Source organism: Xyrauchen texanus, chromosome 15, assembly GCF_025860055.1.
Source record: "Xyrauchen texanus isolate HMW12.3.18 chromosome 15, RBS_HiC_50CHRs, whole genome shotgun sequence".
In the NCBI taxonomy this organism is placed as follows: domain Eukaryota; kingdom Metazoa; phylum Chordata; class Actinopteri; order Cypriniformes; family Catostomidae; genus Xyrauchen; species Xyrauchen texanus.
In genome coordinates this window covers 5801288-5821158 of record NC_068290.1, presented here as the reverse complement: position 1 = coordinate 5821158, position 19871 = coordinate 5801288, and the positions used below count along the sequence as shown (strand labels likewise).

The window sequence follows — 19871 nt, the reverse complement described above, 5'->3', positions numbered from 1 at the left end:
TATTTATAAATGTATTATTTATAGTATTTTATGTTACATTTCTACTTATTAATGATGTAATATTTCAATGTTGGAACAATTATTGTGCACCGTTAGTTGTACCTAGTTCAACAAAATTGATGGACATGAAGGAACTAACGTTTAATTAATTCTTGTAACTTACTATTTTTAGAGAAAAGTCTTCTATTATCTTCCTGTTTGCTTTTTGTAATGTTAGTAGAACTGTTTATAGTATAAATTAAAATGGTGCTCTTTTGGTGCCGAAAATGGAGTTTAACATACCTGGAATGGTTTATTGTGAATTATAAGATTTGTTTTTTATATTTAATTTTTTATTTTTTTTTTTAATGCATCTGTAGTCTGAACCAGTGGTTCTCAAATATTTAGATGCCAAAGACCTACCAAATATAATTGTTGGAAAGGCGGAGCTTAGAGCGCCTGTCAATCAACGGCATTATACAGCGGAGCAAGACAGACAAAATACATGCACGTGATATGTGCTAGATAACTTGTTGTGGGTGCTAAAGTTTGCATCCATGAGTGACTAACCACACACACACACACACACACACACACACACACACACACACACACACACACACACACCTGTTTGAATACTCTCCTATACCCTCATATCAACCCGACTACCTAAATATGCAACCTGTCATGTGCCTGTGACTTGTGGCTTCTACTATGTAAATAAACCCCTTTTGAATGGAACCTGACTGTTTGAATCCTATCCTGTGTTCTGACCGACATGCCAGGAGGCGAATGGATAATTAGGAACCTCTTTAGTATACCGCCTTTGTTCCTTCCCCAAACTATCAAACAATAATGATGCTCTTGCAAGGGACCCTAAGATATGTTTTCCACAAAAACATGTCGATTTACCTGTAATTGTTCAAATCTATAGCTGTCAATAGAATAAAATAATACAGATTCATGTCATTTCAATCCTGTACTTGTGACTTTAATTGTTCTGTAGAACACAAAAGAAAATATTTGTTTGAATATGTTAATGTCTATATAATGAAAATCACTAGTGACTATTGAACATGTAATACAGGTTTATAAAGTTTGGAATGACATAAAGATGAAAATGTAAACATTTTCAGATTTGGATGAACTTAAAATCTTATTAAAATCATGTGTGCTAATATGAATATAGAATGGAATAGGTTAAAATATTAGAGGATCTGATGTTGCTTTTAAATGAAGTGTTAAAATTAGTTCCACTAATATCCATGGCTGGTTAACCAAGTCACAGGTAGTATTTGGACCTTCTGAAGATGCTCCTCATCCAGTACCCATTCCTGCATGAAAAGTATGGAGCTGGATATGTAAGTGCATTTAAAATATTTTTAGTTTTCTGTTATTGAAGGGTTGGGTTTAGTCTTGTGTAGCCAAAGATTGTTCTTGAAATGAATATCCTTTTCACTACTTTTTATTAATTGTGTACAGGCCAAATGGTCAATGTAGCTGTCCTGCCCAGTTTTGTATTTTTTTACCAAGATAAACTTTTCACTATTGATAAGGTAAGTTTATTAACTTATCCTCATCATTATCTCCAAAATAATCCTAAATCATCATCATCTATTACTCCACCAACTTTGATTTGAGATGTTTATGATGCAAGGTTTGAGAGGTCTTTCTTCTTCTTTTTTTTTTTTTCAGGTTCCGGTAAAAACCACGCTGGTGTTAGGTAGCTGTGATGGGAGTCCACTTGATAACACAAATGTGACAATCAAAACAGATGGATGAGTTGACCCATTCACCATTGCCTGATCTGAATAATTTATTTTGTGAAATGGGCACTAAACAAGAAAAGTTATCACGTGCAAAAAAACAGAGCTTTTAGTGGCCATAATTCATTTTTAGAAAATCTGCCCCTTAGTGTTTTTAATGAATCAGTTAAATCAATGATTCATTGACTTACTGTAAAGGGATTAATGGAAAGGAGGAAGTGAGAACCAGCTTGACAATATAAATAATAGTTTAATATAAAACTGAACCAAAAAGAAAGACAAACACACACACACACACACACACACACACAGGTGTCGCAGCTGCCCCGTAAATCTCTCTCTCTGTCACACTGCCGTCTCCAGTCGGCCCTTATCCATCTGGGGCTAATCAGCCTGATTAGGGGCCGGGTGTGCATAATCAAAACTCGCCCTCCGCCATGCCACACTCACTCATTACACATTACATCTATTTATCACCACCTACTGATGTAAAATGTAATCTGCTGAAATAGTTACTGAGCACCATTTTTGTAATTTGACAATGGAAATAGGCGGGAGACTGGGGCTAATTTTCAGATGGGAAATTTGTTACAAAGGCAAGAAAGGATTTGAGTCAAACATTTCAGACAATTACACAATTGTGTTTTCTCCAGCAGTGCTTTTGTTTTTTGGTTTCAAATACCTTTCGATAAATAAGAGGGGTTATTGACTTCAGCTAAGAAGCTGAAGTGAGATATTACTTTTTAATAAAAAATAATGAAGGAAAACATTTATTATTCTTTGGAAAAACGTTCACATATTAATTGTTCAAAATAAGACCAGGAATGTTTGTTAAGTGCATTTTAATTTCATACTGACTATAAAGAGAGTGAAAGACACAACCAACCATCATCATTACACCTTATAAAGCCAAACAAGAAGGCAGTGATTACAATGCTTTATTACTGAGATAAGAGAACAGAAATTACACAGTGCACAACTGTCGTTGCCCCACTTCAATCAATTTATCTCTGATCACATTTGCATTCAGATCAGTATAAATCAATTATTCTAGAACTAACATATTAACATCCCGTGTTTGATTTTTACCTTGAAAAAATTACAAAAAGATTTGTTTGAAGAAACAGAATCAATCAAAATTTGATTACAGACTGGAACATCTAGGTATTGAAATTGATGACCATTTGAATCAAGTCAAAGCCTGGATAGTCCATGGCAATGATCCCATAACAAGGCTTGGGATTCTCTTCAGATGCCTTTTTAAGATATCCATACAGCCAAGGGTTGACATCTTTTGCCATTTTTTTGGAGGTTGAGATGAAATTTAGTATGTGTTTCTTCAGGTAAGTGTCGCTTGAATAGGTCAGAACAACAGAACTTTCTCCACCTTCTTTAGCACACTCTTTAAAAGCTTCACTCAGATGATCGCGAATTTTAACACGTTTTTCTTTAGAATTACTTACTTTATGGTCTCCCTTTGTGGTAATTTCCATCAGAGGGATACCCATTTTAAAGCTGTCTTTCTGAACAAACACAATTTTTCCTCTTACGTCACCTATTTTTGGTATTGATTTCTGAACCCAAACATTTGTGTCCTTTTCCACCAGGTTTTCAACCAGGTCCTGAACATTTATCTTTTTGTCATTAGACCCGACTCTGACAAGTACCGTCTCACTTTTAAATTGAGTTAAAAATGACTTGATTTTTCTTAAAGCATCATCCAATGTGGTTTTTCCATTCTTAATGTCCATTCTTTTTCCAGACACTGTAAACTCCACATAGCGTATGCCAGCCTTTAGTTGCTCTTCTAGAGACAATGCCTGGCTCTTTGCTCCTGCTAGTCCGTGAAACGCCATGGACTCATGGGTACCAGGAATAGTGATGGTAGAAATTGACTTGCCATCATCTAGAGATTGCATCCAACTAACTGTATAAGTTTCAGGGATTTTGACCGTCTTCTTTTCATTAAATGCTTCTTGACCACTATTTTTATGCAAACTGTGGAACAAAATCAGAGTATCAGGTCAACGGTGTACTTGTACAGTGTGCAGTGTAAGTTAATAATAGTTTGATAAGAAATCTTAATCCTAAGTCATTCTGTTCACAGGCAGGTAAAAAGAAAATGACAGGTTATATACATTTTGTCTTAATTGATTATCAAACAAAACTAAGACAAAATGAAGTACATTCCTTGTTGTTTTTTCATACTCACAGAAGCGTCAGGATAAAGAGAATCGTTCCGGTTGCTGTCATCTTCATCGTTGCCTGTGGTTAGAAAAGAATGAAAAAGTTAATTTAGTGTTTGCATTTAAATTTGAGTTATAACCCAAATGTATAACTATGTTGTTAATTGTGCTAGCTCAGTCCTAAAATTTGAAATTTTATGTTCAATGAAAGGTGGGCATTTGCATTGATTGACGTTGAATTAAACTTTGCTTCCACCAGGAATATGGTAATGTAATAGACAACCAAACTTCCGTTTTCTAGGTTGGTGGTCATTTCTAACAGAACTGGGTATTTGCATATTTCAGAGAATGTAATTTAAGACCTTGTAATAGTCTTAGAAGAGTCTTTGTAATAGAAGCCAAAAATAAAAAAAAAGAGTTTAAGACAAATCTTGCAGCAAAACAGACATGTTCAAATCATGACAAGATTTTCATCTTCAATGTATAAAACATTAATACATCAAAGAAACCTGAATGTCTGAATATATATAAAATATATATATATATATATATATATATATATATATATATATATATATATATATATATATATATAATTCTATATAAAGGTAGAACTGATGCAACAAAGCAAAGTTTTTGATATTTTTTGTATTATTTTTATTAATTATATGCTTCTTCATTCAGCATTGGAACAGCCCTTGAGAATTCTGCAAATGTAAAACATTTCCGACTCATTTGGAATCATTGCTGGCTTTCGTTATTAGTCCAAGAACTCTTTCTTGTCGAGCCATTTCTGATTGAACTGACATTTTCCCTTTATGTCTACATTATTAGTGATCATTGTCAAACCAAAAACCAGACTTAAAACATTTCAAGCATACTTATGGCTTACAGTTTGACATATAGTTAACAAATCATTTTCTACAGGTACTATAAAATAGAGAAAACGATACTCACACTTGCTGAAGGAAACCCCCCTAAAAAAACACTTTTAATCTGTCGCGTACAGCACCGCACCAGTTCTGATACCAATATAGTTCTGTCTAACTTATATATAAGGACTGCTTAATTTATGCTAAAATTGGGTCAACTTGCCATTGGCTGTTGCTTTGGTGTGTGTTTGCATATATTTGTATATTTCTTTTGACTCCATAGCAGTCAAATTCTCACATTGGTGGTAAATTGTTCCAATGTTTTAACCATCGTCTTGATGGAACCAATATTGTGATATAATTTTGTTTTTTAATTATTATTATAAAATTACTGGTTGGTTTATGGTTATCTCTGTTCAGTTGAAGGAAATTAGACAAAGTGCTGTGTGTCCAAGAGCCAAAGTGTGGAATATATAAACGTCTTCACAAGACAACCACTTACAGTTTTTACTCAAACAATTTTACACATTCCACCAAACTAGGGTTTTTATTGTTGATGGGTTTTCGAGTGGGGGGATCGCCAAACTGGATCGCGCAACCTTAAAGCCCAGGGCCCCCCCACCCCGGGCAGTCAAGGGCCCCTGGATGTCAAGGGCCCCTGGATGTCAAGGGCCCCTGGGCACAGGCTCCATTGGCCCTGTCGGTAATCCATCCCTGATGCAACATATTTTCACTCCCAAGGTATTAAATACTGATGCTTGGGCCTGGGTTTAAACCCTTGGATATGCTGTATAAAATGATGGCAAACTGAATGTTGGAGAGTCAAGTGCTCACGCTGCTAACGATAGTGAGCAATAAAATTGAGCAACTGTATCATTAAACTGCCAGACTTGGGTCATATCAGTCCATTTTGCTATAACAAAAACTTAACTGACCATTCACCTGCTTTGCGGGTGATTGCATGCAAAAATGAAGACAGTCAGACCAGTACCATTGGAGATAAATTCTGTTGGATGTGCCCAGATAAAATGTAGATGTTCTTTTATCAGTGTTTGGTGAAGGTTACAGTTGGATTATGACAGAGTTATTCAGCCCATTCTTAGGTGGCATGCACCCAACTCATGTTCTTGAATTGTTCTGATCAAGCAGTTGCTGCTGAACAGTAATTCAAATACCACAGCTGAAATGACATAGAATAACTATCATTTGAAAATAGAATATCAGAATAACTAAAACGTTAGAAAAATAAGATCAAATAGGATTCTTAACAACAGTCACCCTTGTGCATAGCCCCTTAAATTGTGATCACATCACTCCTGTTTTGGAGTCCTTGCACAGGCTTCCTGTCAGGTTTCGTGTAGACTTTAAAATTCTCATGATTACCTACAAGACTTTGCATGGTTTAGTCCCTCAATACTTGTCTGAACTTTTAAACTCCTTACAGTCCAAAGCGTGATCTCCGCTCCTCTGAATCTGTTTTTTTGACTGGTCCTTCTACTCGTCTGTGTTCTATGGGTGACAGGGCGTTCTCTTCTTTTGCACCAAAACTGTGAATTCTCTTTCCTCTGAGGTTAGACAGGATGAATCTTTTAGTATTTTTAAATCTTCTCTTAAAGCTCACTTTTTAGGGTTGCTTTTCTGTGATGATTATGTGATTTATTATTGTATTATTTTAATGTTTTCTTGTATTAATGTATTTCTATTTTTCTCTTGTAAAGCGCTTTGAGATGCAACTTTTAAAGGCGCTATATAAAATAAATTTTTATTATTATTATTATTTTAATTATTAAATTGTATTTTTCTATTCTTTACCACAGAATGGTCTGATTATGTTGACCACTGAACAATGTAAAAAGTTGGTCACACCAAATATTTATGCAGTTTTTTTTTAGGTTGATTGCACATTGTATAAAGTTAATAGTGAAATAACAAATAATTATGAATAATTTTTAGAAATGCCAATTAAGTAAGTGCACACCTTAGATTCAGAGGTGCAAGTTATGGCAAATATTATTGAAAAGAAAAGTATAAAAGCACAACTCAAAATAAAGGCTCATTTATTTACCAACGTTTTGGCTAGCAGCCAAATATATATATATTTATTTATTTTGTCAACCTTTTTTATTTTTAAACATCCTCAATTTACATTATTTTTACAAGTGCCTCAAACGTTTGCACAGCACTCTCTCTCTCTCTCTCTCTCTCTCTCTATATATATATATATATATATATGTATGTATATTTATATATATAATTGATTTTTCTTGTTGTCCTAGTATTTTTCAGATACAAATAAAAACTTTGTAATGCAGCACTTTTTGTACTACTGTCTCCTTGAGATGAATGGTATTGTATGATTCCTCTTTTCTAAGTCAAAATGCCAAATGAATAAATGTAAATGTAAAACTTGAAGTCACATATAGGGGACACTGGTGCTAGATGTCACACTTTTTACCCCAGTGAATATTTCTAAGGGTAAGCTTAATTCGTTTTGAAAGTCAATTTCTTTAGATTTTACTTTTGAAACAGTCAATAGAAAAATAAACTTCATTAAAAAAAAGAAAATAACAATAATAATAATAATGAAAATGGCAGCTGTCACACCTTTACTCAAGAAGCCTTCACTAGATGCATTTGTTTTAAATCATTTCCGACTAATCTCTGTCTTACCCTTTATTTCCAAAATAATGGAGAAGATTGTGCTTATGCAGCTTCAGGTATTTCTTAAGAACAACCAAATCTTTGAAACCTTTCAGTCTGGATTTAAAACTTCACATTGTACAGAATCTGCTCTTCTTAGAGTTTGAAATGACATTTTAGTTGCTACAGATTCAGGTGATTCTGTGATTTGTGTTCTTTTAGATCTGACCTCTGCGTTTGATACTGTTGATCATGATATATTGCTCTTCAGACTTGAATCGTGTGGGCTTAAGAGGGAATGTTCTGAAATGGTTTAAATCCTATTTAGCTGATAGAACATTCTCTGTTAAGCTCTGCAAATATACCTCTTCTGTGGCCTGCCTCACCGGTGGTGTGCCTCAGGGCTCTATTCTTGCACCAGCACTTTTCTCTCTTTACATGCTCCCTCTGGGTTCTATTATCAGAAAGTATGTATCACTTCTACGCTGATGACACTCAAATCTACATACCGGTTAAACGAAATGATCACACTGCATTACAATCTCTTCTAGCTTGTCTGGAGGAAATAAAAGGTTGGCTAGCCAAAAACCTTTTGTTTCTGTATAAAGACAAGACAGAGGTGAATTGGTTTGGTCCTACAGACAATTTTGATGTCAGTAACGCTGGTTGTGGAAATCTCAATGCTTTCCTCTTGCCTCAAGTATAAAACCTGGGTGTCCAGTTTGACAGCCAGCTGAAATTTGACAAACATGTTAGTGCTGTCATAGGTTCCAGTTTCTTTCAGCTACGTTTACTCAGTAAAGTTAAACCCTTTTTGTCAGACAAAACATTGGAGATAGCAGTTCATGCTTTCATCACCTCTCATCTGGACTACTGTAATTCTCTCTATTGTGATATTTCCAAATAACTCATTGCTCGACTTCAATTAGTTCAAAATGCAGCAGCAACATTTCTAAAAGGAGGTCGGAAGTACGATCTTGTTACCCCAATTTTAAAATCACTTCACTGGCTGTCGGTTCAAGCTAGAATTGATTTTAAAATGTTATTTTTTGTTTACAAATCATTACACAACCAAGCTCCCAGTTACTTGTCTGACTTATTATACATCCACCTAGAAGTCTGAGATCCTGTGATCAATATCTCTTCGATGTCCCACGCTCAAGGCTAAAGCATAGAGGAGGGAGAGCCTTTTCTAATGTGGGTCCTATTTTATGGAATAGTTTGCCTATCGGTATCAGATTGTCACCTTCATTATCTGTTTTAAAATCTTCTCTTAAAACTCATCTCTTTTCACTGGTTTTAATCGTATGTACAGTCCTGGTCTTAAATTGTTGTGTGTTTTTATAATTTTTTATTTATAATTTTGTATTTGGTCAGCCTTGATGCTGTTTTTAAATGTGCTATATAAATATAATAACTTGAACTTGAACTAAAAATAAAAAAATAATATATGGTGTAATTACGTCCTCTACCAGCAGGGGTTCACAATCCATGTTGACTAACCAAAAGCTTTAACGGAAAGTTCACACCAAAATGAAAATTCTGTCATCATTTATTCACCTTTATGTTTTCCCAGCCCCATATGACAGTCTCTTTTCCGTGGAACACAAAATGAGATGTTGGGCAGAATGTTAGCCTCACCTCTTGGCAGAGCCGGCCCAAGGCACAAGCGAACTAAGCTGCTGCTTAGGGCCCCGTGGCCACCAGGGGGCCCCAAGAACACATGAAATAACAGCTTGATTTATTTATTTATTTTTTTTGTGATATACTATGTCAGTGGACAATGGTAATTATACAAAAACGCAATATTAAACGCAATATTATGTTAAAGGGCTGCAGGATGCAAGTGCATTCAGACAGCAAAACAGCAATGTCACAAAAAAGGACATATCCTCTGGTGCAGAGAAAAGGAAAAAGAAGAAAACAGAGGAAAAGAAAAAACAGCAAGATAAAGGTGTGTTAAGTAGCTAGGCTATGTTACGAGCTAACATTAGCTGGCTAGTTAACATAGCCTATGTAGCATATCTTCTTTTTTAGGAAAGTCTGATTAAACATCCGTAAATAACCTTGACATCTTAATATATTATTAGTACAACATATTACTTTGCTAGTTTTAGATTAACATTTTTGTCTTCTGTGTAAAAATATCTTTCCTGGGTATATATTAAAAGAGGAGTGGAGTGGTGGTGGTGTAGTGGGCTAAAGCACAATGCTGTTAATCAGAAGGTTGCTGGTTCAAGCCCCATTGCCACCACCATTGTGTCCTTGAGCAAGGCACTTAACTCCAGGTTGCTCTGGGGGGATTGTCCCTGTAATAAGTGCACTGTAAGTTGCTTTGGATAAAATAATGGAAACATTTCTGACTCACAATGTACTGGTCACAACAGAAGGTTCCTCATATCAGTAAGCTGATATAAATCAGAAAATTGAAGGACTCAATCACAGAATAAAGGCAGTTTGGTGGATATTCATTAACACAATTCAAAATCAAATCTGAAAACATAAACACACTCTTAGAAAAACAAATACAACAACTTTGGTTTCTACTATATAAAGATCTTCTTTACTCGGCTCCAAAGAACCCTTTATGTCAAAAGGGTTCTATATTCTAAGATTTACAAATAAAGAACCCTTTTAGCACAGCATTGCTTTATGCATGTAACGGCCTATTTACATTATTCTAAGTTTTGAACATTACATTTTGCACTTTTTTTTCAGTACAATCTGTGGTATAGTTTTTTATTGGCTCATACTACAACAGATGCATAAAATAGTTTTAACCCTATAAAGCCATATTTGTAATGTGGTTCAGGATGAGTAAGGAGGAGGGAACTGGCAGAACAGTAAGCATAACTTTATATGCATAACTTTATAAAGGATATTATCAAGCCTCTACATCATTAACATGATCAAAACCTTGCTTAATATCTGTTGTCATGTTTCATTTTTCATGTTCTTCTGCTAGCAGAAGACCATAGTTCATAAAGGCATTCTACCCATCTTATTACTTATGCCGTAGCCTTGCTACAGTATATATGGCAGAAATAGTAAGAATAATATGGTAGCATGCCACTCAACGCTTTAATATAATTTCCAAAATGTCTGTCTTTGTATTGTAATGCAATATTTAAATATATTTGCTGTGAAATCTTTGCTGATTTTGGTAAAGTAAAAGTAATAATGATGTTTGAATTTTTACTGATAATTCAAACTAAGTATCGCTCAATATTTTTCATCATTATGCCATAGACAAATAATGTTGAAAATTGTGTATCAAATATGATACAACAGTCTTTTTATAATTACATTAAGGTGCACCACAGTAAAAGAAAATATACAAATAAAAACACCACACACACACACACACACACAGAGAGAGAGAGAGAGAGAGAGAGAGCTTTGAAAACACTGACATATAGTTTTTATTAGGGCTGTCAATTTAACGCGTTAATAACGTGCGATTAATTTTACAAAAAATAACGCGTAAAAAAATTAACGCAATTAATCGCACCATAATAAGGAGCTTGTAGTACCACCTGTTTACTCCAGAGGGCAGTAAGTGAAATTTCAGCTGTATGAGCAACACACAGTTTATACAGTGAAGAAAACACTTCATTAGACAGAACAACACAAACATGCGTTATGGTCTTGCGTTCAAAACACTCGAAGGAGCACAAATGCGATCTAAGGGATCTCAAGATGTGTTTAAAGATTGAGTATTAAACTATATTTCACTTGACACAGTGACCTAAATATTTTTTTTTTATGACGCAACACACCCGAGATGCTACACAAGAATGTCTGAAGCAGGTGTAAATTGACGGGTTCTTAAACAAGCCCTCATAATAAATCTCCAACTGATTGACAAATTCACTTGTGAAATGGATTGCTGTGAACTGTGTGTCAATGATTGACTTATGATCAATAACATGGTAATAAACAATACATTGTATTATAAAACCACTTTTTGAATGGTCTTATCAATGATTAACTCTTGTGCCACAAGAATGTAATGCATTTGAATTATCTGAATATTTTTTTATTTTACATATATATATATATATATATATATATATATATATATATATATATATATATATATATATATATATATATATATATATATTTAAAGATAACTATGTATAATTATTTCATCATTATATATTGAATTATTGATATATAATTTTATATTATAAGATATCTTTTTTAAGTAAATTAATTACTATATTAAGAGATCAAATGCCATTACAAGCAAAAGAAAATGTGTTGACACAACAATGTTTTTTATGTGTGTTGAACTTGTCTCTGTAGAATTCAAGATTGGCAGTGGACACTTCCAAGAGTGGCTTGTGAAATATAAAAATGTTATATTTAAAGATAATTATGTATAATTATTTCATCATTATATATTGAATTATTGATATATGAGGGGCTTTATCAGCAAATATTTGTATATGCAATTAATCACATTTGATATACTGTATATAGGGTGTTTTGCTTTTTCCATTTTACTTTTGACCACTGAATCAGGTTTAGAGTCTGATAAAAAAAAAGCACACATATCATTTAGACATAAAATCTATATTATAAGACAAAGCACAATTACATATGACAAAAGCCTTTTGTTGTTGCACTATTCACACTTATACACATATTATGGATTATTAATGTTTTTTTTTAATGATTATTTTCTTTTTTAATGATTATTATTGTAATCATTTCACCCAAACAGCAACTGAAGCAGAGTAGATTCAAAACATTTAATGCATGAAGTAAAAAATTATGATTGCAGTTTTTCACAGCCCTAGTTTCCATTCACTTTTATCGTATGGAAAAAAAGATGAAAGTGGTCATGAAATGGTGACTGAGGCAATGATTTTGAATAATATATCCTTTTGTGTGCCAAGGAAGAAGGAAAGTTGATATGGCATTGGAACAATATGGAGGTTGAATGAATGGCTATGCTCCTCTTTATCTTGAAAATTATCTGCAACATTTGGAACAGATTTAAAGTTAACTGATCTAATTTTGTGGCACTGAAGAAATTTGAGATCTTTGACATTCTATTATGTTAGATATTAAATGTTTTGTTAATGGGGGATTTTTGGACACACTGATAATTAAAATAAAGGCCATTGGGGAAATATGCTTCTCTTTGAATTGGGGCAGAAGGCCTCCAGTGAATGAATGAACATTACATTTATATAGAAGTTTTCTGACACTATACTCAAAGCACTTTTTGCAGTGAACAGGGGGCTCTCCTCAACCACCACCAGCCATAGTGCACCAGTACTCTCACCACACACTAGTTATTGGTGGAAAGGAGAGACTGGGGTGATAGAGTCAATTAATGGATGGGGAGTATTTTGCCAGGACTTAAGGTTTACACCCCTACTCTTTTCAAGAAGTGTCCTGGGAGTCAGTACCTCAGTTTAACATTTCATCCAAAGTATCATGCCTTTTTACAGTATAGTATCTCCATCACTATACTGGGGCATTAGGACTTACACAGTTTGCAGGTTGAGTACCCCCTGCTGGACTCCTTAATACCTCTTCCAAAAGCAACCTTAGTTTTAACAGGTCTCCAATCCAGGTACTGACCAGGCTCAACCCTTCTTAACTACAGTGGGCAACCAGTCTTGAGCTACAGGGTGATATGACTGCTGGTAGCAGTGGCATTATGTTGCTGATATTATTATTATCAGGCTATTTAATTGAGAAATTAAAAAAATATACACTAGGCTATATGCAACTATATTCTACTGAAAAATTTGAGACCATACTGAAATCCTGGTCTGTTTATATAGATTTTTTTAAACCTGGAAATTATCAAACAGCTGCTAAGTTTGTTGGCTTCTTGATCAATCACTGCTCATTTAGTCACTTTGGATAAAAGTGTTATACCGAGGGAAATATAGGGAGATGTGATCTACAAAATACATGAATGCCAAAATGCTCTAGTCCTTTATTTAAAAAAAGCAGCCCCGAGATCCCTTTTTTTAAGGTAACAAATTACTTCTGTGAAAAGCATAAATAACAAGTTTACAAGTTAATTAAGATTAAATGTGTAATTTGATGACTATGATGCTGCAGATGGAGGATATCTTTTTTAAGTAAATTAATTACTATATTAAGAGATCAAATGCCATTACAAGCAAAAGAAAATGTGTTGACACAACAATGCTTTTTATGTGTGTTGAACTTGTCTCTCTAGAATTCAAGATCGGCAGTGGACACTTCCAAGAGTGGCTTGTGAATTTGTGCATCCTCCACAGACTGTAAAACCACAAATAAACATGAATACACAGAGCAGCTCTCTGAAGCCATTATGATCAAATTGTATTTTTTGGTAATTATAATACTATACCTTTGCACCTCCGCCCTTTTTGCGCAAAGCTTTCCCAGTCAAAACGCAGAAACTGACAGTCACGCAAATTTGAAGGACTGAAAAAACAATCATCATGATATCTAGTCCTCTGATGATCATCTAAAGGTGGCAGAAGATCAGTGTGTCAATAGAAAAGACATCCATAAGTCTATTAAAATATAATATTAAGTAGATGGAGAAAATAATATTAACCATAATTAATAAATGCTGTAAACGAATTGTTCATTGTTAGTTCAGCTATTGTATACAACCTTATTGTAATGAATTACCATACAGTTATAGTGTTTTGAGACAACATGAGGGTGAGTAAATTATGACAGCATTTTCATTTTTCATTTTTCATTCATTTTCATTTTTAACTTTAATTGTGTATGTTTAGTTCTGGGGAAATATGAGGCCTACACCACCTACAGAAACCAAAGACAATCATTACCTGATTGAGATGCAAGTAGTGCCGACATGATTCCAGAAGCTGTGGGGAAATTGTGTTACGTTGATTGTAATATGAGTTTGAGTAGGGGTTGCATTCTAGCTGATGATCACTCGCCAGATCCACTGAATAAAGTACAACAGCTGTAATAGCCAGTGCAGCACTGACTGCGTTCAGGATCACTGCAATGACGAGCTGTAATGCACAAACAATTTAATCTCAAAATGCTCAGAAAGAAAAAGAAAAGAGCAAAATTAGAACAGATCAAAACTTACTAGACAAGGACTGGGAAACTTGGTGGCAAGAATGCACACAATTCCAACTGCAAGGAACTAAAAGGCAACCAAACAAATGTTTAAAAACATCCATCCATACATGTTCCAAAAAAAAAAAATCTGATTTTGAATAAATCAAACAAAATGTCATATATTTTGTTCTTTTTGTATGGACTCATGAAACAGAGAGCAGAATGAGACATAATGCTTACCACACCACCGAGCCAAAAAGGTCCTTTGAACATCATAATGTAATATAATAACCAAAATTTTGCAAACAAAATTCCCACCACAAGGTTGGTGACACCAACTATTATCTGCACAATCTATGGAACAAGAGAACAATATAGTTTTTACATCAACAGTTTTATTGTCAGTAATTTCAGAATTTAAATCTCAAAATCTAAGTCATGAATAGATTGTAAACGGGGATGTGCAGGAGTAATCGACTAATTGAATACTCATTTACATTTATGTATTTGGCAGACGCTTTTATCCAAAGCGACTTACAGTGGACTTATTACAGGGACAATCCCCCAGAGCAACCTGGAGTTAAGTGCCTTGCTCAAGGACACAATGGTGGTGGCTGTAGGGATCGAACCAACGTCCTTCTGATAACCAGATTACCAGTTATGTGCTTAGACCACTACACCACCACCACTCCATACTTGAATAAACGTTCTGCAACAAGTATTTTCCTTTGCACGTTTAACTGCCATAGGAAATGCTAAGTTATACTGTACTTTCCCTTTGAATCTCTCACCAAATCTCGTAGTTACATTTGAGTCCGCTGGTGGACGCTGTGGATGTGTGGTTAATAGAGGATGGCGTGTGCTTTCAGGCGAAGCCAAGTGGGCAATACTTGAAATATTTTGATTCATAGAATTCTACTCCATTGGTATTCACTTCTTGCTAGAGTCATGCATATCAATGGATGAGGATCTGCTTTTATGGTGGAAAGAAAATGCGAAGCGGTACAAGAAACTCAGAAGCTTATCAGAGCAGTATGTGTGTTGGCTATATGAGTGAAATCTCTGAAAACCAGCAGAGCACATTTCCTAAAAGCCAACTTTCACCACTTCATATTAACTTTTATATTTATGGTGGTGGCGTAGTGGGCAAAAGCACATGACTGTTAATCAGAAGGTTGCTGGTTTGATCCCCATGGCCACCACCATTGTGTCCTTGAGCAAGGCACTTAACTCCAGGTTGCTCTGGGGGATTGTCCCTGTAATAAGTGCACTGTAAGTCGCTTTGGATAAAAGAGTCTGCCACATGCATAAATGTAAATATACTGTATGTGCGTTACCTTAATGCCACCAGTATTGGTTTCTATGTAGTCTCCGGTTAAGTCCAAATATTTTGGTAACACTTTACAATAAGGTATCCAATTGTTAATGTTAGTTAACAACACTAGTTAACATGAAATGGCAATGAACAGTAGAGTAAACATTTATCATTTTTTAATCTTAGTGTTTATGTTAACATATACTCATACAATCAAAAGTTTTATTAGTTAACATTCGTTTATGCACTATGAGCTAACATGAACTAAAAATGAACAATTGTATTTTTATTAACTAACATAAACAAAGATTAATAAATGCTGTAAAATATATATTGTTAATTGTTTGTTCATGATGCTTAATGCATTAACTAATGTTACCAAATTTAATCTTATTTTAAAGTGTTACCAATATTCTTTATAGGTGTTTTTTTTTTTTATAATTTTGTTTTATTTATGCATATTGTTTAATTCATAATTTTTTTTTTTTATAAAAGCATAGTTAATTGAACTAAGCTTATTTTTAAAGCGTTCTTGGTTACGTTTGTGAACAAAACTAAATAAAAATGTCACATATGTTAAACATTATTTTTATCTTATGTTTTAATTTAAAAGTAATCAATTACATGTTTTTTGCATGTGGGTTATAATACCCGATAATGCCCATCACTAGTTGCAATGACATTTTTACTAAATACGTACTTATTGTATCTACTTAATATGAGAAAAGTTATCATTTCCTAAACGTTTTGTTTTTTATCCCCTTTTCTCCCCAATTTGGAATGCCCAATTTCCACTACTTATAATGGGTCCTCGTGGTGCCGCTGTTACTCACCTCAATCCGGGTGGTGGAGGACAAGTCTCAGTTACCTCCGCTTCTGAGACATCAATCCACACACAACTTACCACGTGCCCCAATGAGAGCGAGAACCACTAATTGTGACCACGAGGAGGTTACCCCATGTGACTCTACACAACCTTGCAACCGAGCCAATTTGGTTGCTTCCAAAACATTTTCTTTCAATTCTACATGGATGAACACCATGTCCTGTGTGCGATACAAGACCATAAAGCGATAAATACTATGTAAAACTTCGTCCCAACCACCTGTGACCACACCAAGCGACAAAAACAAAGCATTTATTTTTTATCTCTGCATAGTCGCAATGGTTAGCCCCTCCCACTGGGAAATCTTATTGGTCCAAAATCATGCTTCAAATAACCATACATTAAACATTAAACATTTTTGATTAGCTGTTATTGTACCCATGTTGTGCTGCATTTTCCCTTTCATTGTGGACAGACAAATGTTCATGTTACGTGGCGTAATACGACAGAAGACGGGATTTTAAGTTGTATTTGTAACACAAAATGTCAAAGTCGCTGCTTAGAACTGATTATCCAAATATGCAAACTGCACGTCATATTTTGTCTGTTTTTTCACCCTTATAAATTAAGTATTTAGTTTAAGGAATGGTTTCTAGAACATTTTAAAGCATTGTACTAACATAACCTAACTACAACCGAAATGCAGCATTGTGAAATTTGTCAAACATTTGTGATTGCTGGGCAGATAAAGAATAATAATCTTAGTCTTGATTGTCTTTTGCGTTTTCTCTTAGAACGTCAAATTAAAAATCAATATCAAATACATTAGAAAGAGACCTACCTGAATATCAAACAGATAAATCAATGTGTCTAACTCACCCCAAGAGCTGTCTGGGTGTTCAGCTTCCCTTTCTTTTCCTGAGATACAAAGCACACAACGCTGTACACTGGACTGTAGCACAGAGTACCCAGAATCTGACACAAAAGGGGCCATTTGCTCTTTGGATTTGTGGTGACAGTGAGGACAGTAATCCCCTCTCCCCGAGCCATTGTCATAGACATCCTAAAGCTGCGAGCACACAGAAGTGATAGAGTTTACAACCTTTACACAGGTGATATTGGCCATTGCCAACACTCCTCTGTTTTTACTGCCTGACACAATAAGGGCAAGTAAATGATTACCATTCTAGCAGGAAACTGTGTCGTTCTTATGAAGAATAAACAAGCAAAGCAGGGAACACTTTACAGACTCAAATAAGATGTTATTATAATAATCGTTATGATATTTTATACATTTGTCACATTATGTTCCTCCTGTGTACAAGTCCTAAAATATGTTTGATTATCAAAACAGCATTCTTGTCGCCTGTATCATAGTGTTTTGGTAACAGTTTTCAATAAGGTTGAATTTGTTAACATTAGTTAATTGACACGAACAAACAAACAATTTTCTTGATTAATTTTGATTTTAACACATACTAGAATATTTAAAATAATAAATTTCAAGTTGCATATTTTAGTAAAAAATGTGTTTAGTTAAACATGATTAATGCATTATATATATATATATATAAAATATTGTTAATTGTTTCTCTGTGATACCTAATGTATTTACTAATGTTAACAAATAGGATTGTAAAGTGTTACCAGTGTTGGTCGGAGGACATGCAAAAAAAATGTATGGTGTGCAAAATCCAATAAGATGTTTCCTATAAGAAGATGTCGAGATTTGTTGTTTTAAGAATTAAAAAAACATATACGTATATTTTAAAGTATTTTTAGGTTTGTTGTCATATTATTTATTACCTGTCTCAAACTCACCTTGTTTTGGACTGTGGCAGCCCAATAGGTTTCTGTCCAGAGTGAAGTTCGGTGTGTTGAAGGAGGAGTTTTGCTATTTCCTGCATTAACTTCCTTACAGCTTCAACTGTAAAAAGGTGTAACAGGAGTGATGTTTCTCTTAAATAGCCTGTTTGCAACCCCTGCGTCTTTTACATGGCATTGGAGAGAGACATAGCAATGCTGGTAATCAAGTCAATCAATCAGTCAAGTCAATTTTATTTGTATAGCGCCTTTCATAACACACATTGTTTCAAAGCAGCTTTACAGAAAATCAGGCATTAACAGAAGATAAAACTGTAAAGTCTATAAATCCTCAAATACACAATGTTGGGCAGGGTGAGGGTGAACAATAACATGGTTATGTGGGTAACATGGTGGGTAAAATAAGACATCACATGGTCAGTGAATTACATATATTTGTAAACTTATGATTAATTTATTTCTGTTACATAAATATATTTATATTTTAAAATGACATAATTTTTCCCTATATCTCCCCATAACAGAATGGAAATGTTGTGCTTGAGCAAACAGCATCACAGACGGGGATGGCGTTAACATTTTTGGACCCCCTGACAACATATCTTATCACAACCAGTACAGCATTTTTTTTTTTTTAATTAAAAATGATCTGTATTTAGAAAATGTGTTATATATATATATATATATATATATATATATATATATATATATATATATATATATATATATATACATACATATATATATATATATACATACATACATATATATATATATATACATACATACATATATATATATATATACATACATATATATATATATATATATATATATACATACATATATATATATATATATATATATATATATATATATATACATACATATATATATATATATATATACATATACATATACATATATATATATATATATATACATATACATATATATATATATATATACATATACATATATATATATATACATATACATATACATATATATATACATATATATATGTGTGAATATTTTAATGTGATTTTAGTGAGATGTTGTAACACTTGGTGACCAAGAAGTCAAGAGGATCTTTAAACCCTTTAATCACATAGTAAAAAGAGTGGAACAGACTAAAAGCCTAACAATATAATTGTACCACTACAAACATCAGACTTCAAACATAACAATTCAAGGACAGACAACTACTAAACAAAACTAGCGGGTATATATACACTTGGAAACTTAATGAGGAAATGGCATACAGGTGGGGATAACAAGAAGTGATTAGGCCAGAGGATACTGGGAAATGTAGTGCAGGAGAAAGCTTCAACATAAGAGTCCTTGAACACTGTGGAGATAAACTGTGACAGTTGGGGCTGTGTTTCTTATGGAAAT

The 19871-nt window shown here is 33.9% G+C and overlaps 2 protein-coding genes across 2 annotated transcripts; both read right to left on the bottom strand.

The window, feature by feature from the left end:
* Window positions 1-2600: 2600 nt before the first annotated feature.
* Window positions 2601-4959, bottom strand: LOC127656417 (1-phosphatidylinositol phosphodiesterase-like). The gene is made up of 3 exons (XM_052144740.1): window positions 4889-4959; window positions 3958-4010; window positions 2601-3743 (listed from the first exon to the last, which is right to left on the bottom strand). The coding sequence occupies exons 2-3, from the start codon at window positions 4002-4004 to the stop codon at window positions 2906-2908; spliced, it is 885 nt and encodes a 294-aa protein (XP_052000700.1). The 5' UTR covers window positions 4005-4010; window positions 4889-4959; the 3' UTR covers window positions 2601-2905.
* An 8431-nt stretch (window positions 4960-13390) lies between these two features.
* On the bottom strand, window positions 13391-18589 carry LOC127656137 (uncharacterized). Its single transcript, XM_052144317.1, has 7 exons — window positions 18471-18589; window positions 17529-17718; window positions 14749-14862; window positions 14537-14593; window positions 14265-14456; window positions 13811-13930; window positions 13391-13719 (listed from the first exon to the last, which is right to left on the bottom strand). Exons 1-7 carry the CDS (start codon window positions 18554-18556, stop codon window positions 13654-13656), a joined length of 825 nt encoding a protein of 274 aa, XP_052000277.1. The 5' UTR covers window positions 18557-18589; the 3' UTR covers window positions 13391-13653.
* Between the last annotated feature and the right edge of the window lie 1282 nt (window positions 18590-19871).

Bases quoted from the DNA above. Each gene is read 5' to 3' on its own strand.
- LOC127656417 (XM_052144740.1), bottom strand. From the start codon at position 4,004: ATGAAGATGACAGCAACCGGAACGATTCTCTTTATCCTGACGCTTCT. The intron at 3,744-3,957 runs GTGAGTATGAAA...TTTGTTCCACAG, and splicing joins CTCTTTATCCTGACGCTTCT to TTTGCATAAAAATAGTGGTC.
- LOC127656137 (XM_052144317.1), bottom strand. From the start codon at position 18,556: ATGCAGGAAATAGCAAAACTCCTCCTTCAACACACCGAACTTCACTCT. The intron at 14,594-14,748 runs GTAAGCATTATG...GTTGCCTTTTAG, and splicing joins CTTTTTGGCTCGGTGGTGTG to TTCCTTGCAGTTGGAATTGT. The intron at 13,931-14,264 runs GTAATGATTGTC...TGCCACCTTTAG, and splicing joins ACTACTTGCATCTCAATCAG to ATGATCATCAGAGGACTAGA.